The following is a 24,642-nucleotide window of genomic DNA, read 5'->3' on the forward strand; positions in this document are numbered from 1 at the left end:
TTCCCTAATCGAGCTGGGTTTGTGACAAAGTCTTTGGGTGACAAACCCTCCAACAGAAATGATATGGGTGCATCTTTAAATAGGGTTTGATATTACATTCTTGTACACAACACACATAATGCATAATGTATTATCTTATCAACAAATCACATGTCAGTTTGACATAAACCCATCTTAACGGTGAAATATTTAAATAATGATAATAATGATAATGATAATAATAATAATAATAATAATAATAATAATAATAATAATAATAATAATAATAATAATTTAGAACACTTGTGTCTTCAATCATTTATAAAACTGTGCGCTTGGAGAGGAAAGTTATCAGGAAACATATGCTTTATTTTCATATGGCGACGACTCAGGCTCCAAAACAGCACACAGATGGTTCACAAATAAACATAAAAAGTTGAGGAGGGCTGCATATGTGCTATTAACTCTATATGCTGAGAGTTATAGGCTACAAAATAGTCTCCATGAATGCACTACAACATACAGTTCAGGAGTGTTACGTTACATCTACAACTATTGAGAAAGAGCCAGCTCCTCCTTGTGTGCTTCAGTGAGTTGCCCAGCAGGGGGCACTGTTACCTGTAACATGTCATTGCATTGGCACGCCCCCATCCTCTCTGGGCTGTGAGGATGTACAAAGCAGGAGAGGTGGCTTTAGGGGACATGAACAGAGGAGCTGCTGGTTGGATGCATTCAGGCTGTCAGTCACTTCATGTTACAGGTTCTCTTCTTCCTTTACATAAAGAATTTCATGGGCAGAGCTGGGAACCTGGAAACAGAACAAAGAACACAGGGCAACTCAAAAAGGCTGGACTAACAAGGTTTATATACTATTTTTCTATTCACATGGTCACTTGGATGTTAGGGTTATAAAATGTAATTGTGCCATTGCCACATAATTTGGCACATATTGTATTGTATTTTTTCCTCAATCTTTTTGTCACACCATGAATACATAAACGCTTCAAACATTTGTATTGGTTATTCTTCGACAAATAATCACACACATAATACGTTATTCTTCTACAAATATGTTGTACCAGACGTGACTAAAAAAATATGTTTTAAATAAATAATCATACATGACCCAGATGTAAAATATGAAAAATAAAATACTTATTAAATCCCTCATAATATGGAATTCTTGGTTTACTCCTGTGTCTCAGCGCGCACACCACCTTGTATCAGTTCTGCTGCAGTGGAGACGTGGAAAATTAATTTTGTTGTTCGTCTCTGTCTGGTGTTGATTAGCGATGGGGATGATTAGTGAATTCAATCTAATACTGAGCACATATCATAACAAATGCATTACTTTGCCTTTATGCTTTGATAAACTGGAATCAAATCTGTCACAGCTACTACCATTAGCAAGTTTCTGTAACAGGAGCATCACATGTCGGGTAATACAATTACTCACTTCTTCATAACAAAGGTGGATGTCATTATGGTGGGATTATGAGCATTAATTCTCAACACGAAGGTCGTTTGAGATCCACACTCGCTGATCCCAAATAGCTCACGTATTAAATAAGGTTACCTGGTTAACCCCTCCCACCACCAGAAGGCGATCCTTGATGACAATGGATGAAGCTGAGCATCGTGGAAAGGTCATGGGAGCCAGTCTCTCCCACTTCTTTCGCTCTGGGTGGAAGGCCTCCACTGTGTCCAGCGCTGACGGTTCATGGCCTAATCACACGGAAACACTCACGGTAATAACAATGTTTCCGATCGCAATCTAATGCCAAAAAAGGTGCATTTATAAAAACCTTGAGACTTCACTGGCACTAAATGCAACGCTCGCATGCATCAGTTGTCATTGGCTTGCCATAGGATGTTATAAGGCCAGTTATGAGGGTTGTTATTTCCTGTAGAATGTGGCACAGTGGCACAGTGCATTGAGGAAGTTTGTATGACATCAAAATGAATAAGGTACACTTCATTGTGCCCTTCATTGTGTAAGGAAATGCGTCCCGTTTTACCCATTGTGCATGTTTTAGGTTGATGGGGGGGGGAACAGGGGAAGCCCACCCAGACACAGGGAGAAACATGTAAACTCCAACCAGGGAGTCCAACCATCATACCGTGTTATACCGTGCTGCCCAATAGTTGCAATCGTTAAATACTGATAACTTGTTAAAGTCAAAAGCGAGTCTGTGAAAGTTTAGGAACATTAAAAGCAGAAGGAGCTGAACAGGTCGACTGCAGAAACATGCGCAAATCAAATAAACAGAAGTAGTGAGTAAACATTTCTGTTCAATGCTATATTGGTTGCGGCCGTGCGAGCTCATAACGCTCATAACTCACCCAGGCCTCCAGCCACGATCATCCGTCCGCGCAGATAAGCCGCGGCGAAATCAGCCCTCTTCGTCTTCATGGCCACCGTCTCCTCCGACTTAAGCCACGCACCTGCCGACGCAAACGAGAATGAAACGCACCGCACTGGACAAGGTAAAGTTCACAATGAAAACGCACGCAAATTTATGGAATATTGGGTAAACTGTTGAGCTGATTATCTGAAGTACAATAGGTCGTGTGTGAGTGACATTCATAGGCAAGCCTGTGTCCTGAAAACGGCGACTTGAAAAATGGTCATTAATACTTGTGACCGATTGAAACACACTCCCAAATACTGTATTTTCCGGACAATAAGTTGCCTTTTCATAGTATGGCGGTATACGTGATATTATTAACACAATACTCTACCTCCGGAGTTTGTGGAGTTGTTTAGAAGTGACACAGTGGAAGAAGAATTCAGTGGATTTAGTGATTTTAGGTAAAACTGATGCTTTGGTAAACTTGTTAGCATGTTCTTTATGCTATAGTTATCTGAATAACTGTTCATATGTTACGTTAACATACCAGACACTTACCACAGTTTGTTGTCTGTGCCTCATGTAGCTGAAGGTGTTAGCGTTAGCATACGTACACCTATTTACCATGTTCTCTCATCTGTTATTATTTTATATTGCATTTCAAGATGAAATGTCTGTTCTTGGTCTTGGATGTTGCCAAATTAATTTCCCCCAAAAATGTGACTTATAGGTGTTTTTTTTCTTCTCTATTATGCATTTTTTTGCTGGTGCAACTTATAGTCCGGAAAATACGGTAATCAAAAGTCGACTTGATTATGCAACTACTGAGCTACAGAAAATGGTCTTTTTGTGTTTGTCTTCTTAACTGTTCACTCTCATGGGAATAAACGCAGTAAGATTTGATTGATTGATTGATTGATTGATTGATTGATTGATTGAATGGTCAACACACAAATCAGAAGACAGGGATAGAAGCTAGCCTAAATCACTTGGTAATATATTCAGATGATGTTGACAGTACATAAATGTATTCTCTTTGAAGTAGGGGTGGGTGAACAAAAATGCATATCTTGATATTTTTCATTCCACATCAAGAATCTGGTCAAATGTGTCTATAAGTGTCATGGTTAAGGTTCAAGTCTTAACCTGAATGGACCATAAAATTAACCATAAAAGTGCAGAAAAATCACTTTATACCATTATCCCTTTCTGAGCAAATTTTGCAATACTCCATAAAAACAAATTTTGCCACATTATCCAAATGTACCGACATATCGCCCACCTCTAGAGCGAAACGAATGAGAAGTCCACTTACAGCGCAGACACAAACAGAAGCAGGTTGATTTCAAACTTCACAAAACTCAAAAAACTCCGCAATAACCCGGGCTCCATTCATCACACGGCCACATCTGTCACCTCCAGTGTGTTTTATGCATCACTCCCGACTCCGCGGCGCACTCTATCAAACTGGGAAAATCGGTTCTTCGCGAATCACAACACGTAGGTTTTTCCGCTGTCAGGGCTGTCGTGTTGGAAGATGTCTACCGCCAGACGACAACGCAGCCGCCAGATGTACTTCACCGTGAGTGTCGTCGGTGACAGAGCTCATGGCCGTGACTGAAATGAGACCCGGTGTCGCACGAGTCCTGCGTGTGCGACGAGCACACACATGCCACGCCGTCCACAGATCACGGACGTGTTTGTGTTTAGAGCCAATCAGGGCTGTCAAATGGAATGAAAATCAGATAATCGACACTGAAACTAGTGTTGAAACTAGATACGCATTTGAGGTATTGATACTAAAAAAAGAAAAGAAAATTCACGGGGCAAATTGTGACCTTTACTGAACAGCTTTAGAATGATCTTGAGCTTTCTCGGAACTAGCATGAAACCACAGGGGTTACTCAAGAAAGAAAGTGCAATTATTTTGTGTTTAAAATGTCAGTCCATTGTCTAGAACCTTGACGATGCCGCATCAAAATCGATATCACGAATCAAGCATTTTCCTTAGTATCAAAATCACTGTGAAATGTTCATATTCAGACAAAACTACTCCCAATTAGTTACTAACACAACAGCTATTCTTGTTTTGGGGGAAAAGTTATTGCCTTGTATGGAATGTTACATCATATGGCATTAAACATATCTGTCTTGTATCAAAGGGGAACTAAGTCATGTTTTGACCTTATTGAAAGTCTTTTTAAGCCCCATTGGCGGTTAAATATGCATGTATGTATTAAAGTGTCCGTTGTCTCCCCCTGCTGTCTCTGACCCGAAGACGACTATCCGGGGAAACTTATTTAAATAAAAAAGATTATGGGTATATTCTTTGACAATGTATTTTCACAAGGGAACTGCAGGGGAAGCTCTATCGCTAAAGTTGCTTAGTTCTGCTATAATTCCACTACATTGTGTGACAAATCGCCTTGAAAAGTATGTTTCTTACAATGAAGAATACTTGATCTCTATCTAGCCTGCAGTGTCACCTGCTCGTCTCCATGGAGGCGATCAGAATCAATGCCATATTGTGTAATGTTCCAGGAAAAACAATAATATTCCAGGTGGACCCTATACTGTATTATACATAGCACATTTTTGGCAACATTTATTTTGTCAGATCATATTTAAAACTTGCTATTTTTGAGATTATCAATACTTATTTTATATCCAAAAATGAAAAGAGATTAGTAAAACAGGAAAAACAAAAAAGACATAACAGCTCCCTTAATAGACCCTTGGAGGAACGGGCTGTGTGCAGCGGTGCAGCAAAAAGCAACCTACTGCTGCTTTAATCTTCATAAAATGGCACAGAACGGAGGCACATGCTTTGTTTCTGTCTTTGTCAGCACAAAAAGATACTTGTGGAGGAGGAATATGCTCCACCAAGCATCCCTCTAGGGCCACTGTATAGACTGAGCGGGCCATTGTAATCACTTTTGCATTCATCCTTTCTTCTAACTTTAAACTGCAATGATTTTAGTGTTTGTTTGTACTAATTCAGAAAAACTACTAACATTTTCTATGGAAATGTCCAACCTTTTGATACATTTACCTTAAGAAAATACAAGATCTAGTAGATTTCTTCTCAAATGAATTACTCTAACGCGTCCAATCGTACTTTGTGTTATTTCAGCCCGACTGCCGTCCTTACAAAGCATCTGTTAGCATTGTGTTCTTTAATACTGCGTCTGACCAAGTTTGTTCATTGGCTCTAATCCAAATGTCTCGGCAATGTGGAAACAAACCAAACCTCATTATACATTGATTATAATACATTATTTCAAATTAGTCAACATAAAACCTTTTTAAACGGCAAAAAACAGCAATTGGAGCTTGTGAGTTTGATTTCCGGGCCGAACCAACATCACATGATCTCTCAGGGTAGAGTCTGCAAATCCTCTCTGTGTTAACCCTGTGACCAACTGAGACTGTCCCGCCTAAGGCCCAAAGTAGGGTAGGATGGGCTCCAGTTTCCAAAGATAGTCACCTGCGAACTCTAACGGGAACAAGCGGTAAAAAATGAACGAATATTTAAATAGTGCTGTAGCTTTGGTATAACTGAACAATAGTAAATGAAGCAAAATAAGATAAAAATATATTAAAATGCATTATTCCTCCCCTTGTTTATGTGCAAGTCTTCTAATCTCTGTTCGCCAGGTTTTCCCGAAGAACGCAATAGTGAGAATTGTGACAAAGGATGAGCGATAACTTCATTAGACTGAGAGGAACAGGCAGAAATCCACTCAGAGGAGAAAAAAAGTACACCATAACATCTTGTTCTTTTCCTCCCTTCTGTGGCTGTTTTTCTTTTCAAACCAAATTCCTCTTTCATTGTGCTTCTGCTATATATTCATCTTTGTTTTCTCCTTCATTCTCTCGCCCTTGTGTCGTATTCCCCTGGCTGTTGCTCCCACTCAATCTTACTTATTTATTGTTTTGGTCTTAAATAATAGGCAGAGGCTGAGAAGAGGAGCGGAACAAACGGAGGTGGAGAGAGAGAGAGAGAGAGAGAGAGAGAGAGAGAGACAGAGAGAAGTGGAGAGAGAGGCAGAAAAGGTGATCGCCCGATTGGAATCACTGGCTGCATGTTGCATCAATGCGTAATGGAGAGCTGTGTTTTGTTTAGCGCACAGGCAAACAAAGCATAGATCACAGCAGGCCGGCTTTCCAGTCACATCCCAGTCGCTATAGCAGCCGTCTGAGCCCTACACCCACAATGCACGGCACAGTGAACGCTCCTTACATATGCACAGAGTTTTAACTGGCACCGGGGTCACTTACTTCACAAAGTACAGTTTAAGTTAGGTTTAATTTCACGAACCCCAAAAGTGCACATGGGGGCAATATGAAAGCTCTGTTGACAGCCAAAATCAATTGCACATTTTCATGGAAATTTAGAGTCAAAAATGTGTTTGCAACGAAAAGGATATTTGGAATTCACCCTCTTTGATCACAACTTAAGCTGGGGCACGATTCATTGTTAATATATTGAGGACGGAAACACAAAAGGGAGCATCCCGTTTGACCTAAATCACCATCTGTGTTGAAATTGGAAGGTGATATAGTTATGGTGCAGTATATATTTGAATCTTATACAATATTCCACACATTTTCTCTGTGTCGCTATCAATATGAATAAACATGTTGCAATCGTAACACATATATTTTTTAATTGTTGAATGTGATATACTTTTTATTTTAGTATGTATTTCTTCTTGTAGTTCTCAAGATGTGTAAAATGCAAGAGTCTTTATATTGATTTGAATGCTTAAAAGATCCCTGAAGTCATTCTTGATGCAGTCCAGCATTTCTTATCTAATGTGAGACTCATGAATGTTGCATGCTTTGTTCCAGGAGGAGACGCTGTGCTACTTTAACTTGCCACTGCAGCAACGAGGTCTACAGTGTATTCTGCAGCACAAATTAACAGAACGCATTTCCTTTGAGAGCCGGGTTTGTCTCGGCACTCGGCTTGGACTATTACAAACCATTTCTATTAAGTCATGTTAAAGACACGTGCATGGAACGTAGCTGGCAGCGATTTTTCTAGATTGATTGAGGACGACGTGTTACTTTAATTTGCCTTGCCTCTTTAAAATGTTAGAACAGGACAAAGCAGCGTCAATACGAAAAGCCAAAGTTCACATCTCATCACAAATCTGTTCCTCTTCCATGATTATGCCGTCCTCTATCCAGCTTTCTCAACATCGACAACATTTTTGTGCCTTCTCTGCTGCTCTTTTCAATTCATAATTTAAAATGAAAGTTGGTTGGGTGGATAATGTAAGGATCAGGGCAATCAAGGCAAGCAGTGATTGACCAGTAAAATGTAAAATTACAGCGTGTCACAACTATAATGAATTGTTCTAAAATATATCCAAATAAGCTTGTTTTACATTCACTTCTGCTTTTTTTCCTTGTCTGTGTAATCCTTTAAATATTAGGGAAAAGTAGACGTTACTGATCCCTATGAGATTTGTCTTCTGCATTTAACCCATCCTTCACTGCCACTGGGGAAACCTGTCAGACTCATCCACTGAGCTAGCTTTACTCAGGGGCTACATTAGATGCAGTCGCATGCTTTTACAATCAATGTATAGAACATAACCATTAATAACAATGGGTGTAATCAACAGGCAGATTAACCAATGGAGTAAAAAAACAAAAAAATAAAAAAAACACAGAGAAACAGAAACAAACACAAATAAAACAACGTTCTTTACTTTCCCTACTTTCCCCTATTTTCAATTGCTCCAAAAACACTACAGTCTTAATCCTCAGTCTCAGTTGCTCTAAAAGGATTTTCTCATTTTAGTACTCATGCCAAGATTTTCTTTGGTCTGAGAATAAAAAGAAGATGCTTGTTACTGCGAAGAGAAGCGGATAATGAGACAGAGGAAGTGTGAAGTGAGAGAAGGGCTGACAATGAGATGAGAGGGATGGCAGTCTTTGTAGTATGTGTGGGTAATTCCACCCAGCTCCTCTGTGAAGCCGCTCCGTGATTAAAACTATCAAAAGGACACGGATTCCGCTTTTGTCTCAGGCGCTCACAGTGGTCCAGTGACAGTAAGTACACCCACATATATTAATAAAAGCCAAAGTTATCTCATTACGTAAACTTATACAATACAGGCTTGAACCTCCGGGGCCCTTGGGCATTGAAGCGTTCATAAGTCTATGACATAACACTTTTGAGAAGTGAGGTAGGTTAGATTTTTGATATTATTTCTGTGGTACAAAAGGGTGGCGTGGTACCAAAAATAATCCCTACTCCTGTAAAGTACTTCAGGCAATTTATGTGTGATATTATTAGTTATTTTCACACTGACAAGTGCAAGAGGGCGCTCTAGGCTCTAAGCGACGCAGAAGAAGAATCTGCACTTCTTCTACCGTTTGGGGAGTTGTTTAGAAGTGACACAGAGGAAGAAAAATTCAATGGGTTTAGTGATTTAGTGATACATTTTCCCCAAAAGAGCGACTTATACTCCAGTGCGACTTATATGTTGTTTTCTTCTCTATTATGCATTTTTTGGCTGGTGCAACTTATAGTCCGGTGTGACTTGTAGTCCGGAAAACACGGTAACAGTACTTATTTTGAGTGCACATTGTTTTTTCTTTTTTGTCTTTGTTTGTCAGTATATGTGCGATTTTTTATTATTACAACCAGAGATCTGATAATTTGATTGTTTTTTGGGATGAATTCTCTATTGACGTTATAAAAATAGCATTGATAACAATCAGCATTTGTATTATGAAGGCATTAGTCTCTTTCTCGTCTACGCTCATTGTAGATAGTCAACTCCCTCTGTAGCTTCTGCTGTTCCAACAAACCCCCCGACTATCAACACAAAGGAACGCTGGGTGTCGAGTCTTGCCCGAGGACGATGACAATACGCAGCGGTAACAACAGGGATCAAACCTAAAACTTTTGCATGCGTGACTAATTGAGCAACAGCCACAACATTGTCCCGTTTGTATTGCATAGCCAATATGTGTTGCTTTTAGGCCACGTTTGGTAGAAGTGATTTAAAAACTAAAAGATGAAAGTGTGAGCTTGTGTCCAGCCACAGGGGACAGATACTTTGTGGTTTCTCCTGCCTGCACTCAGCCTCCGTCGCCGAGGCTTTTAATTAGTGAACGTGTCTGGTGGTCTCTGTAAACACGCGTGTATTTGTCATACCGCCGCTTTTACAGTACAGACGAGATAAACGCCGTGACGAGTACGACCGACACGACAGTGCACATCTGGAGCACCGCGGCGAGCTTGTTTGAGTTAAAAAAACTCCAAATGATAAAGTGCAGTGGCAGATGGGGAGCAGACAGCGAGGAGAGCTACAAAAGGTGTGCATTTTCTTCAGAGACCAGACTTAGTTAAAACAGAATGCGCTTTATAGAGCACTCAAATCTACTGCATAATAAAAAATATAACAACTTTGAATTATCAATTGAAGGAGACAAAGGCAAAAAGCACAATGCAAAAGAACACTCACACTTGAAGCACTAAAGCGCCACAGTACAGATGTAATCAGATTTAAAGGTGCACTATGTAATCTTTCTGTACAGGGGTCGCATAGTACTTGTCTCTGTTGTTATTGCTTTTTTCTGGAATGTTCCACTGTATGGCATTGAGGGCATCCATCTTGCTTTTATTCATATGTATTGCTATAAAAAAATATACAATCTCACTGTGAGCGGGGGCGCCTCGCCGCAGATGTGACCTGCACCTTGGCATTGTGGCATCTCCTGTTTGTATTCATGGGGACAGGTAAGCTTAATGCCCTACTGTGGAACATTCCAGGCAAAGCAACAGCAACAAAAAAGGTTTAGAACACATAATAAAAAAAATTGTATTGAAAACTACACATAATTTACTATTCTGCGTTTCTTCATCACAATCAGTGTAATACTCATCTACTGGCAGCAGAGGGCATAACCATGGGGCAATAAACAAACGCTAGCTTGCCTCCAACATGCGATTGTAAGCACACTGTTTCGATGAACGCGATTTGACGTCAAAGATGCACAGAATGAGTCTGGTGATGATTTATGGACTTTTCACTTGCAAGAACCACAACCCCAGCTACGACGCAAAGTGTTCATTAACATACGTGAAACATGAAAAACACGAATGTACAGAACTGATGCTGCTTTGGGGCTTCTGGCAATGTGGGCTGTAGGCTCCCGGGCCTCGATACCGACATACATTAGAGTAATTAGAAGAGGGTGGGAGGGAGGGGCACAAAGTCACGAACGCTGATGTGTGGGACCTGGATGACTAAATAGTGTAGCCACAGGAAGGGGTGTGAAAGGGGTGTGGTCCTGCTCCCAAACTTAAGATAACAAACTTATCTTCATAAAAACAGTGCCGAAGACCTTTGAAATTTCAAACTGTGTGCTTTTTGAGGCTCAAGAGTAAAATGCAAAAATGAAATAAGCTAAATACAACTCCAGATATGTTTTTGATGCATATAATTTGCATAATGTGTGTCCTTTAACATGGACATACAATATTACGCATTATCTGTATTGTAAATCGCCTTCAAACATGTCTTGAGTAGCTTTCCTTTTGTATTCAATTCAATTTAATCACATTCCTTGTTCAACCTATTCGGCCCAAAAAAGTGGGATAACATTTCGGGACCCAACTCTAATACGTATTACATAAGCTTGAAATGACACCTTTTCTGGAGTTGCTACTTTTGTATCTTTCTCAATGGCAGATTATTAAACCGCAACGACAACAATAGAAAGATATCACTAAACCTGCCGCGCTGATAGCAACTGATACGAGTCAAACTCTTTCCAATATTACTTTTGTCCATCTCGCTTGGCCAATGTCCGACATACAATACCGCAGAAGTCTAACAGGCGAGCGTCCTTATACCGGTCATATGTAATAGAACTGAAATGGAAAAGTGTTTTTTGTGCGTGTGACAGCTGATTGCGCGAGTGTGTGCCGAGATATTGCTGGAGATGGATAATAAAGCAATCTGTCTCTGGATCTTGTAATTTAAAGCGCCGCTCGTTCCCTGGCCCTCCCTCCCCCTCGCCCCGCAGCCCATCTCCCCATCTCATCTCCGCCAAATTAGATCGGAGGAATGGGTTTGCGCTCGCCCCGCCCGCCGCCCCCGACCCCCCGGATGTGCACGCGCTCGGATCCGCGGCGGTGTGTGCAGGTATGCGAGCACCGGGATAGGCAAACTTTCTCTCCATTACCATACATTAACATTATCGCCCTCATGTTCTGCTTTATTTGTCTTCCATCCAAGCGCGCCCGATGTGTGAATGCGAAAAGCCGGCTGTCGAAAATGACTTATCGATTTCTCTCCTCCCCATATCTCCTTCCGGTCCCTCCTCAATTTGTTCACCTGTTACTCGGGGGTGCCTTTGGCGGAGGGAAGGATAAGTCATTCTATTGTGAGGCCGGGCGCGGGCTCCTGAGCAGAATTAAGACAGGAATGAGGCTGTCTGAGCAGAAAGCCATTTTTCACAGTCAAGTCAGTGTTGCTTTCTGTCACGGGTTTCTCTTTGCTTAAATGAAGAGGCATGCATTTGTTGTAAAAACTGACAATGGGAAAAAAAATACCAATACGGGACTGTCCTCTGTGCTTATTGGATTGTACTTTGTTTCATTCAGTTTCTGCAGCATCGGTCTCAATGTTATCTTTATCTGGAAAGCAAGTTTTGCACGAATGCAGAAAAAACAACCAATTTATCTTATTTAAAGTCTTGTTTTTTGTAGAATGTCATGAATGTACAGAGACTTTACTATAATAGCAAGAGGTAGGTTCATTCTGGACTTCACAAAAGGAATGATGCATTTAAAAAACATGAATTCAGAATATTCTAATACTTTTGTTATGAGAAGTTTTGATGGTATAATCTAGTTATCTGAGGGATCGGTACTGAAACACGCAGTCATAATGGATCAATGCAACGCCATAGTGCTACTCTCATCAGCGCTGATTTGAGAAAGCGTATAAATATTCATTCGCACCAATCGGACCTGCCCCGCCCCATCATTGAGTCAGGTAGACAGCTCTTCATAATTATCAAAAAACTATAGTCCTGAACCCAACATGAGCACATGGTATCACATAAGTGGTCACAACAGACTGGATTATTACAGCGTTTTGACAAAGAAAGAGGTTTGATTTGCACAAGGCTAAAGTGAAGACAATTACAGTGCGTTATTGTCGCGGATAAAAGATACATGTTGAGAGTTTTTTAGATTTGAAGCTAAATGCAAGTGAAAAGATGGATTTTAGATGGCGCATGGATTTTAGCTGCGAGCACTTGTCGCAGAGTCTACAAATAAATCCCCCCCCAAAATTCCTTCAAACTCCTCTTAGTTTTTCTAGCGTTCGTCACATTAAACACACGCATACGGCTGGTCGCCAATACTTCTCTGACCAGTACATAAATAGTCTTAAAACATGAAAAACAGTTAGTAAACTATTTCAAACATTAGAAATAGCTTGATTACTATTTTCTGATCTTCTTTTTTTTTGGTAAAATGTGAAATGAGGCAAGAAAAAAAATCAATGAATGTTAAAAATGTGCATTTAAAAGTTTGGATAAGCAGTGTCAAGCAGTATCAAAGACTGACACCCATCTTTACATACAAATATGGCTGAGAGGATTTATCTAATTTCATATTGCAAAATCAGTTAGTTTGAAAAAGGAAAGTCTGCCAGAGGGTATGAAAATATTTAATATGAGGTGCAATTTTCTCACCAAAATGGCAGATTTGAATTAACTTGAAATGAGGCAATATGTTGAAACAAGTCAGAAACATTATGAAATGCGTCATAATTTATGTCCATCAAGTACCGTATTTTCTGGACTATAATTCAAACCTTTTTTCATAGTTTTGGCCGGGGTGCGACTTATATGTGATATTATTCTTTATTTTCACACTGGCAACCACATGTCACATGTTGGTTATTTTCACCCTGGCAACCACATGTTGGTTATTTTCACCCTGGCAACCACAAGAGGGCGCTCTAGGCTCTAAGCGACTCAGAAGAATCTGCACTTCCTCTACCTCTGGAGTTTGTGGAGTTGTTTAGAAGTGACACAGAGGAAGAATAATGTAATAGATTTAGTGATTTGGGGTAAAACTGATGCTTTGGTAAACTTGTTAGCATGTTCTTTATGCTATAGTTATCTGAATAACTGTTAATATGCTACGTTAGCATACCAAACACTTACCACAGTTCTGTCTGTGCGTCATGTAGCTGAAGGTGTTAGCGTTAGCATACGTACACCTATTCACCATGTTCTCTAATCTTTTATTATTTTAAACTGCATTTCAAGAGGAAATGTCTGTTCTTTGTCTTGGATTTTGTCAAATAAATTTCCCCAAAAAATGCGACTTATACTCCAGTGCGACTTATATATGTTTTTTTTCTTCTCTATTATGCATTTTTTTGGCTGGTGCGACTTATAATCCAAAAAAGACGGTAAATGAATCAAAACTAGTCAAATATGATCAGATTAAGATCCATATTCTGAGTTCATTGTAACAAACTAATCTGCATATGGACTGACACTCACCATTTCTCTAGGTCGGAGGAATCCATATCAGAAGAACAAATTCAGACTTTACAAATAACTTATCGGGAACCTAAATGCTTCGGGCCCTTTAAGGCAAAAATACTTTCAGTGCACGTACCTTGGTTGGTGTCGAAAATGTTGACGTTCTTGGTGAATTTGGAGTTCTGATGTCCGGCCCCCTGCCTCAGTCCACCCAGCAGACAGAGCCTCCCCATGGGGTCCCATATCACCCCGGCGTAGGACCGCTTACAGGGCTGTGCGGGCAGCGTGCTCCAGCTGCGCGCCTCCGTGTCGTACACCTCCAAGCTCTTCACTGGCCTTTTGCACTGACGCCCGCCTGAATAAGAGAAGTCGCAGAATGATCGTCAAACTTTGAATGTACTTCTAAATTGAATGGCTTAAACTATCACAATATGACCTCTGTGACTTTCGCTCCAAACATCTAATAAGCGCCGTCCTCTGTTATGCCTCGTCGCTGCATATTCAATTACTCTGGGCCATCTGCCTCGCTCCCACATGTAGTCTGTCTTATTGCAGCTAACCTTTTACACTTCACTCTCTGTGTCGATACAGAGAAGCTGCTCTTGCTTTGTTTCCGTGCCGGTTGTGTTCAGGTATATCGCGGCACACCTGATTAGACACTGTCAAGACGCTAACAACACATTCTATTTTGGTATAACAGAACATTTTATCCTCAAAGTTGATCCTGGAGTCCTCAAGTATCCTTTTGAGTATTTTGTTTATTTCTAAAGCTCTCAGTGGGATTTTGCCTGATTATTTAACAAGTTTGCTGAACATCACATCAGCGATTTGTTGATTAAGATCTCAGGACATTTTTTTATTTTACAGTCGCACCGAGCTAGGGGGAAAGGTTTGCACCCGAGCTATGGAACAAAACACAACAACTTTTTCAATTCAATTATTTTCAAGCCTTTGAAAGAACTCAACGCGCTGGTTAGAGACTATCTGCTCCTGTGCTTTTGCTTTGCATGATTTTATCCCATTTTGCATTAGTAAGTGTGTTTTTAGATATTTCTTAATTTTATTGATTGATTTATTGGATGTTTTGTTTGCATTTTATCGGGAAATCATGTGTTTCTTTGTTCTATTTTTATTGTTTATTCGACAGGGTACCAATGAAAAGAAGAGTTAATTAAATTATAAATACAAAATAATTGAAATAATAAATAATATGAGCGCAATTTGTTTATTAAATGATGTCGTCTCGTGGATCCGATCGCGGGTCTCGTCCCATCCTGGGCCACATTTGGTTTACATCACTCAAACTGCCAAAGAAGTGGACCCCGTTGCATTGCTTCTCATGCTAAGTCCGTACCTGCGACGTAGAGCTTGTTTCCCAGCAGGTTAGCATTAGCATCGTAGCGCGGCGTGGGCATGGGAGGGAGCAGGGCCCACACATCCTTCCGAAGGTCGTACTGCTGCAGGATGCTACGAGGCAGAAGGTCCGAGCCCATTCCCCCTACGGCCAGAGCTCGGTTTTCTGCACACAGCGTTATGTTTTTTTCATCAAATTATAACCGCTTAGTATTGGCATTAACGCGAAGCCACTGGTGAAGAAGCGTTGGGAATGATATGAGACATTTTGCACAGTTAAAGAGGTCAGATTTACACGCACAGGAGTATCGACAACGTTGGTTAATGTGAGAGAAGCCAAGACAACGGGTCATAGGCTTTAAACAGAGGCATATTCAGTATGATTTGCTAATTACAAGGTGGCTGGGCGTTTAGTCCAGGCTCCTCTCAACAAGACAGCACTGTTGATTCTCCAAGTGTGATTTGCACGTTCTCTTTACGTCAGATTTTCTTCGAATGCTCTTCCTACTTCTTAAAAATGTTGTATTTTGCTGCACGAACGGATACGCGTATGACTAATGATAAAATAAACTAACTCCAGCAAACGTTCTCGCTTGCGTTCTATATTTAGCGCGGCGTATTTAAAGTTCTGGCGAGGTGCAGGGCAGGAACAGGATGTGAGGGAAGCTGCTGATGAGGCATGAGACTGTGACAGACATGAATGGGACACGCAGCGCTCCTGCAGAATGCACAAGTCCACGTCTGGCGCTTCGCTTTGACACTCCTCCCGCATGAGAATGGACGTGGGTGAGAGTGTCAAAACTCCCCGAAAAAATCACACTGCGGAAGGGAAGTCTGTACGCAAGCAAGCGCCACGCACACTATTCTATTATATAATGCGATTTTGTGTTTGTCCCGCTTGTGTCCGCTATAGGAAAGAAATATCTCATTACCTGTTGTTCATTATTTTATATCCAAAACAATGATCGCTACGAATGTCAATACAAATTGCATCATTTAGCTGGCTGCATGACTGACTATCCATTTCAAAATATCATACTGGTTTAATTTGGCGCGATCGATCAATCTGTCAGACTATTTGTCTCAGTTTTGGCTTGTGGGGATGGGCACGGGGAGGGGGCAGCGCGAGGGGGCAGCGCGAGGGGGGCCAAGTATTGAAGATGAGTCAGGGAGATTGAGAGAGTGGCGCGATAAAACATACAACACATCCAATAACTGTGTTTACAACATCTATCTGAGTTGGAGCGCACTCTGACAGATGTGCGACTTCGCTGAGCACAAACTGAGAGCCAGATAATAATGCAGGCAGCACTCGATTGGCCCGGTTATTATTAACATCGTTTCAATGGAGGCGATGCAGATGACATCACCAAATTCTGAATTTGAGCAAAAATGCAATGTGGAGTTATGGCAGTTTCTCCTGTAAGAGCTCGAAACGAAACTAAAATCTAAAAGAGCTGCTGGAGTCTATCAACAAGTATAAAAGTCTACAACTCTGCGAAATATTTAGTTTGTGTCTGACATCTAAAATAAATCGATTCTACAGTTTTAGAAAAGTAGAAGAGGAATGTTGCAGCTATGCTCACATTTATCACTGATACAGACCTTGTGATCACACACAGTTGAAACGATCTTTCTCTCTTTAAATAAGATGTTTTTGAGTCCGTGTGAGTTGAAATGTCATAAACTCTGCACAGTCTGAGCAACAACGGAGAAACTACTTTCAGTTTCCAGTTTGCCGTATAAAGTTAATTTGAGTGAAACAAATGAACAAAAATGAACCAAAAAAAGCAAAGAAACACTTTTTATCAGATGTGTTGCCCATGATTCCGCCCCTCAGTCAGGAAGTGGAGGAGAATTTCTCAGATAAAAGAACGTCAGTGCAAACATGGAGATTCAGTGATTTGTGTTTGGAATGAATATTACAAAATGATTCATTAAGCAAAAGTAAAAGTCATGTCTTATTTGAATCCAAGGCAAAAAGCATTAAAGTAGCATTAAAGTAGTACAAAGACAAAGTGTGGTGTTTTTGCTGTGTGATTTTGCATTGAACAACAGTCTGTTTTGTGGGTAGAAAGAAAACCGCACAGGTCAGTGGAGGTTGAAATAAAACTTTCTGACTTGCCGGTCCAAAGTACTTTTGTCTTTCACAAGTGGGTAAAGTGCAATGTAATGCTTGTACCTTTGACCGTGATGGAGAGGCCCATGAGAGGCTCCCGCAGCGCGCACCTCTTCCTCCACCTGCCTTCATCCGTGTGGTACATTTCTACCACCTTCACGGGGCTCTGGTCCTGCCCCACGCCCCCCACCACCAGGATCTGCTTCCCAAAAACAGCCACAGCCGCGCCCGCTCGTGCTGTGGGCATCTGAGGGAGAGCAATCCACTTGTCGCCCTGGTAACAAGCACCAAATGAATTAAAAAAGTTAATGTTTCACTTTGTTTTGAAACATACACATTTAACTGCAAAGCTCAAATGGAAGAATTGTAAGTAGGCCTGTCACGATGACTAATTGTGATGTATGATATTATTTCTACAGAAAAAAAATCATTAAAGAATGTAATTGAAAGTACTTTATGCTACTGCTACATACACATTAACCCTGAAGCAGAATCATCCCAGTGTTAACCCTTTTCTAAATGTACAATATCATTAAACGTCGCAAAAAATGAAACAGTACTGAGTTTCTACAGTAATCACAGAAGTTACTTTCTACAGCTAAAATCTCATTGAACTACAAAGAAATAACAAAACACTTGCCACAAATGAGAGAAAAAGGTACTAAAATCATTCATCAAACTGAGTGATACAATGAGCAAAACAATAAGTCGCTTTTTTCCCCTTGTATTGATCGGTCTTAATTTTATTTTATTTTTTAAGATCAAAAACAAATAAATAAACAAATGATACAATAAGGTTTGTGTGTCAGTCAGTGCCATTGAACGCAACTCTTTAATTCCTCCAAAATCTGAACTCCAAACCACTGACACATGATTAGGTGATAGACCATGTTCATAGTCTGTGGCTGATCAAAGCAAATTATTTGATGAGAAATTAATTCAAATTCAACCCATTTTAATAAATTTCTCTAGGACTAACACAGCCCTAGTTCAACTTACAGTGAATTGTTGTGTACTGTTAATGTAACATAGATACATCTGTATGTTAAAGGTCCCATAACATGCAAAATCGACTTTTCAGAGCTTTTAACCTTCTTACATTGCTATTTGTGCTTCATATATGTACCCAGAGTGTTTTTTTTTTTATTGATTCCCGCAGTGTTTAGCTATACTACAGACTATCTCCTTTCCTCGAATCTCCAAACTGACGGGGGGTGGGTGCAAGACCGCGTCATAAGGGCAAGCACGCGTCACCAAGCCGTTTGCATTTCCGGGTTGGTGAGGGGGTCCAAGGTCTGGGTGATATTTCTTAACTATTATGTTAAGGGTGTTGCACAACCCTAATTATTATCAATTATACACTCAGGATAGACTACGAAACGTGAAAAAAGCATGTTATGGCACCTTTAAGCTCATCCCACACACAGTAGAACTGACAGGTCTTTACCTCAGGGGAGTAAAGCTCCATTGCACCACACGGCTGTCCACCAGCGTCGCAGCCCCCCAGCATATACATCTGCCCCCCCACCTCGGTCAAGGTGTGATAGACTCGCCCACTGGACAGACGGGCCAGACTCTGCCAGTGGAATTCCTGTGCCGAGGGCACCGCCATGGCCCTTAACAGCCCCGTGAGTCACTGAGGCGAACCACAGGCAGGGGGAAACCGCCAGTCAGGGATTTTTCAATTTTCTAAGGCCCAGGGAGAAGTAGAGGTGGTGAGTGTGGACCCAGAAGGCAGCCCGGGAGGAGCGGAGCAGGAGAGGTCTAGGATTAGTTTACATCAGCCTGGACTGGTCTGGTCTCTGGAGAGGCCAGTCCACTGCTGCTCACAAGGCCCTGCAGGAGGTTAGAGGTAAAAAAAATATAATCAACTACTCAGCATAATAAAAACTTTGGGTAAACATGCTGAAATGAGTCATTTTCACACTTTTATATAGAGAACTCTGACCACTATGCTTTACATTACTTCAAAATGATGTAATCTGAAGATGAACGTACTGCTATTTGCCACTAAAAACAAATAATAGTCTGGGTAGGTGATGCCCCAGACTCTGTGGTTTCCCCCAACAACTTTCAGACAATGAAGAGAAGCCTAACCCTCCTGCAAAATACTTCTGCACAGGATTCAAGCTCAAGATCTGGACCCAGAGTCCCCGAGTCACCCACTTCTCCTCACAAGTTACACATGCCTGACACAGCAATCATCGGAACAATAGATTTCACTTTAATCTTAATGCTAAAACACATCTAAAACACTTGAGTTCTTGTTGCAGAAGTCTCTATGCGACGCAACTATGTCTATTTCCCAAGCTCGGGTAGTAATAGCACAGCATACAACGTAAATCAACTATGTCCAGTCTCATTCCAGCCTGTTAGAAGTATAAGCGTTAACCTACCTCCACTTTACCAGTCTAACGTGAAAGCCCTCTCCTCTGCTCATCTCATATTGGCAGGAAGAGAAGTGACAAGGCAGCTGTAACGTTTGGTTTTCCTGTCTTGTCTTGTGATTCTGCTGCTGTTCCTGTGAAATCCCTCTGGAGATGACGCTTCCTGACTGTAACCCACTTCTCCTTCCCGTGTTCCCATTCAGAGATGGAGGAGGAAGTCTGTCACTGGTGTGGGAGGCAGCTTCCAGAATAAACCCACCAGGCGCAAGCTTCACTAATCCGATCCCACCACCTTAAACGCACCCATATCACTTTCTTAAGTTGTCAAAGAGGGATTTGTATCATTCATTGATGTGGCTCTTTGCACTAAAATGATGCAATGCAGAAACCATGAGCGTTTGGAATGAGAGTAGCACAAACACTTCACCCACCTAGCCGGGAAGGAAGTGTGAAAGAGTACTTCAATTGCAAAGTGTCCTTCAGTGTAAAAAAAAAGCAATATTTACGAACGTTATTAATATTGTCATTAAACTAGAGTTTCAGTTTTGCTGTCTGAAAAAAGCTGTTCTAAAGCCACGAGTGAACCTTGAAATGAATGTGCACATGTGCATATATAATTAATAATGTACTAAAGGGTTTGTGAGCGCCTGGAACTAGTTAGATAGATTTTAATACCCAATCCCTCGGTGTGAAAATCAGGTACCCCAGCTTTAATTTCCTTATTTTATTTTTCTTCCTTGCAAACACTGTTTTGCAAGTAAGTTCTGCGAGTCTCAAAGGCACTGGTCTACTGTGATTTGAACACTGCTTACTTGTTTAATGAGTGAATGGCAGTGGTTCGAGTGCTCACGGGGAAAAGGATAGCGGTAAAAGTACTTGGCTTATATCCTTCCTTCAGAAACCTTTCATTTATTATTATTTGTATCATTAATTTACCAGGCAGAACATCAAGAACACTTTTTTTATTCACGATATTGCTAGAGAGCACACAAGGAGAAGAGAGAGGGAGCGAACACAGAGACATTTAATGAGCAATGAATTAAATCTGCGACACTCAATATTCTCGTTCACATTTAAAAGCAGAAAGAGAAACCATCGACTCCAGTTTGAGCTAATTCTGCCTTTTTCACCGTTTAACCGGGAGTTCCCATGTGACTCACTCCCGATGAACAAACTGCGGCTATTACTACCATCAACTATTATCTATGCAGCGTTATGGAAGAAGATACTGCTTAAAACAATTTAAAACATTGCCGACCACGAGCACAAACCCTGATCGAAACCTTTACCACGCGGACCCTACAAGCCAAACACGAACGCTGACTTGACGGTCGATTTTACACTTTCATTTGCACATTTTAACATCCGTGAACACAGAGCGGAGACAACACAACAGCTAATTGGTTTCAGATTTGTTTTTAATTGCTTTGGTAATTGCTTTACCTTTAATACCCCAAATTGACAACAAACTCAGTCTACAACTAATGGAGTGAGCGTTGGATCACGTTCTACCGCACAAAGCACACAATAGGTGACAAGTACATGATGATGGAGTCACATTGGACCCAGGCATAAAGTGGAGGTCTGCGGCAAGACAAGTGCAGCTATTCGGGTTTATCTTTAACACTGCAGCGAGATTGAAACTCTTAATTACCAGAGAGAGAGAGCCAAAAGAACGTAAACTCAATCATAATGTCTTACACTTGAGCTGGGTGGGAAGATGTGACACTTTTCCATAATAAAGTAGAGAAGCAAAATCCGCAATGAATAGAAAACTGCAACAAAAACGATGCCCCCGTGGACCGCACAATAGCAGTGTCCCCAAGGAAAGTATTCAAAGCTTCCATTTTTCAAAGATAAAAAAAGGATTTTGTTCTTTTAGCCAACTACAACTTACTTTTTTGCCTGCAGAAACAAGCACACACAAGAATGAATAATAAACAAGCCTAGAAAATCCCACGGTAACACTTTAAGCCGTTCCCGTGGCAGTTTCCCATGTGTGCCCGCCGTGCCCCCGTCTCCTCCTGCGCCCGCTCCCCTGTTAGCGCCAGCCTTTATCTACCTGTCACACCTTTGATTGTCTCCCACACAGAGGAATAAAAGGACGAGGAGATAAAGAGGAGGAAACGTCCTTCAGAAGAAAAACTCCTGGAGCCGTCGCCATGGCAACAGTTGAGCTTTCCCGCGAGGCGCCGCGCGGTTCGTTACGGCTGGCGCAGTTGCTTATTGCTTGCGTTGCGGTTAATAATGGCTGGTTTGAAAAAATAGATCGATGAATGGATGAATAAGCTGCGTCGCTGACCTCAATAGAACTCAGAGACAGTCACTGAAACCTGTATTGAATTGGTTTGCTACGTATTTTAGTTTTTTTTTGTAATTAATCGCGAACAGCTTGAGTGCAACATTAAGCCCACCAGCATCATCTGAAGTCGTTTACAATCAGCAGGCCTCCGACTTGAAACTTTTAATTAAGTTGTGCAGCGCGCTCTGATCAGGGACTCTCATCAACGGGAACCAGTGAAACGCAAGCGCCAATCATCAAGTGACTTTGATCCAGTACTTGATTTGTGATGATCCTCTGTGTAAAAGTCTAAATGTTTCTGTTAAAGGCCGAAGCGGGATTAACAACACATTATGATTTATTTAATGCGATTATCGAAATAATAGTCAACAGAGGCTCACATGACTCCAAAACATGTCATGTGTTGAGGAAGAGGAGGAGATGTAAATGTGTCTGTCGAGGTTAGATTTAGTCAAGAATTCAGGAATACAGTATTTTTTTTACGTTAATCATAAGTCAAAGTTTCTTGAATGACACATACAGGTCGAACCCGGTCTGATTAATTCATAACTTGAAACTTTATATTTATAAAACGGAATCAGTCAGAGGAAGGTCTCCAATACCAATCATGTATAATGGAAGATTTTTTAAATATTTGTATGTGGAAAACTGATCCAACTATAGTGTAATATATGATTTTATTTAACATAATTTCAATTTAATTTACATATATTTGGGGAATTTGTATTTTGATATTGGTTTGAGCGTTTGTTTATATTGTGTTCTTGTACTTATTTTATTTTGGGTACATTTATTCATTTATCCTGCTACATATGTATATTTCGGTAGTTCCTGTTTGAGTTGTTTCTGTACAGCGCTTTTGAGTGACGCACAGGAAGTGAGTGGAAAAACGCTGCTAAACACTGTCCTGCCGTGTTGGTGTATTTTAAGGGATACGTATTACAGCAGCTTGAATAATACAAATGTAATTCATGGATATGTTGATTAAAGACGTGACTTTCCTTTTACGTGAGAGAAGAGAAAGTGAGAAGGTTTGAGCTGTACCTGACGTGCAGCACATTGTGTCAAAACTCAGACCGCTGTGTGCCACACGTATATATCTATTGAACAATATATTGATGGTAAATGATTGCTCCTCTGTTATGTTTTCAGAGCAGATCGGCTGTGCAGCTTTTGTCCGCCCTGCTTTGCTTAGCGTCACTGTCGGAAAAAGCTGTTATAAAACCAGATAATGTGAAAACGGTTGCGAAATACAGGAACTGCGGATAACCGTTTTAATACATATTCCCCTTTCACAGTCTGAAAATCTGATAAAGCAGCAGTAAACGGAGCAGATGACTATAATACCTGGCTTTGTTGTTGGACACAGGACCGAGTCACGCCGCGTTCTCTCTCTGTCAGCGCCGTCTTCAGCAGGTAACAGCTGGGAATGTCAGCTCCTGAAAAATCACACCATCACTTAATACCAACTTACAGAAATCTAGGCCGTTACTACAGCAACCAAGGCAGCGAGTGTCTTGACGGCAGAACAAACACATCTAATGTTATACCAATAGTGCAATCTGTGGATGATTCGGGCCCATATGACAAGCAAAGTTTTCGCCTGTCAGTACAATTACTTTTGCAGATTTTGCTGTTGACGTTTGTTTCTTGGATTCAGACAATATTTTAGGAAATATATAGTGCAAATAAACAATGCAGTTGAAGAAAAAACATTAAGAAGTCATTTATTTCTCTGAAAGTTTTGAAATAAACCTGTTTCAAATGCAAACCGCCGTGCCAAAATTGCCCACAAAAATTAACTGGGTCGATATATATTGAGAAGTATTTTATCATTAATAGAAAGCAGGAAAAACATGTTTTATCAGCTTTCACAGGAGGTCTGGCCAAACAGTACTCGACGTAACCCATTGCTTTTCCGCTTCTTTCAGTCTGATACAGTCTATTCTGTTTTGGCACTAGTACAGGCCTGGTCTGGCTTAGTTCAGCACAGGCGGCCTCTTTGTAGCAGCTCTTTACTATTGATAATGTGCACCAATTTACCCCTGGCAGCAAGAGAACAAAGGATGGAAAATGGTGTGGCATAAAACTTTTTTTTCTATTTATTTTTGGCATAGCTTTTAACTGTTTGGGTATAAATTGCAGTCATTATTGGCAGAGCTCTTTCGTTCAGCCAACAGGAATATTTTCTGTTTGCCACTTTATCTCTCGAACCTCTGGGTAGGATAGTCGAGATATTATGCCTTGGGTACGTTAGTTAATAGTTATTCATTGCATACATAATTGCCCTGGGGCAGACTGACGAAGAGCGGCAACCAATCCGACCGTCACTATACAGCAAAGACGGAAGAGTTTTGGCAAAGACACAACAAATGCTCCAAGACATCGAACCAAAAACCTTCATTTCTGTCACTTTTACCTTTCAAGAGACATTCCACTGCGGTGTGCAATATACAGAAATGTAGATAGTATTGTGAATGTTGTTTTGAAGCTATGCTAAACTGAATATCGAGCGCATCTTTTCGGACAGTTGAAAAAAATGCTACAAAAAGAGCTGATTTAAAATAAAAAGGGGAAAAAATGTCTATTGTTAATGTGATATTTCTGCAC

At 40.8% G+C, this 24,642-nt stretch overlaps 1 protein-coding gene across 1 annotated transcript; it reads right to left on the reverse strand.

Moving 5' to 3' along the window:
* Nucleotides 1-577: 577 nt before the first annotated feature.
* Nucleotides 578-23,504, reverse strand: klhdc8a (kelch domain containing 8A). Its single transcript, XM_072451673.1, has 8 exons — nt 23,380-23,504; nt 18,791-19,179; nt 17,407-17,617; nt 15,226-15,390; nt 14,008-14,226; nt 2,323-2,424; nt 1,556-1,704; nt 578-787 (listed from the first exon to the last, which is right to left on the reverse strand). Exons 2-8 carry the CDS (start codon nt 18,953-18,955, stop codon nt 734-736), a joined length of 1,065 nt encoding a protein of 354 aa, XP_072307774.1. The 5' UTR covers nt 18,956-19,179; nt 23,380-23,504; the 3' UTR covers nt 578-733.
* Nucleotides 23,505-24,642: the final 1,138 nt, after the last annotated feature.

The sequence above is a fragment of the Eucyclogobius newberryi genome, unplaced genomic scaffold (assembly GCF_026437365.1).
Source record: "Eucyclogobius newberryi isolate DKJ021-1_F unplaced genomic scaffold, fEucNew1.0.hap1 SCAF_19, whole genome shotgun sequence".
NCBI lineage: Eukaryota > Metazoa > Chordata > Actinopteri > Gobiiformes > Gobiidae > Eucyclogobius > Eucyclogobius newberryi.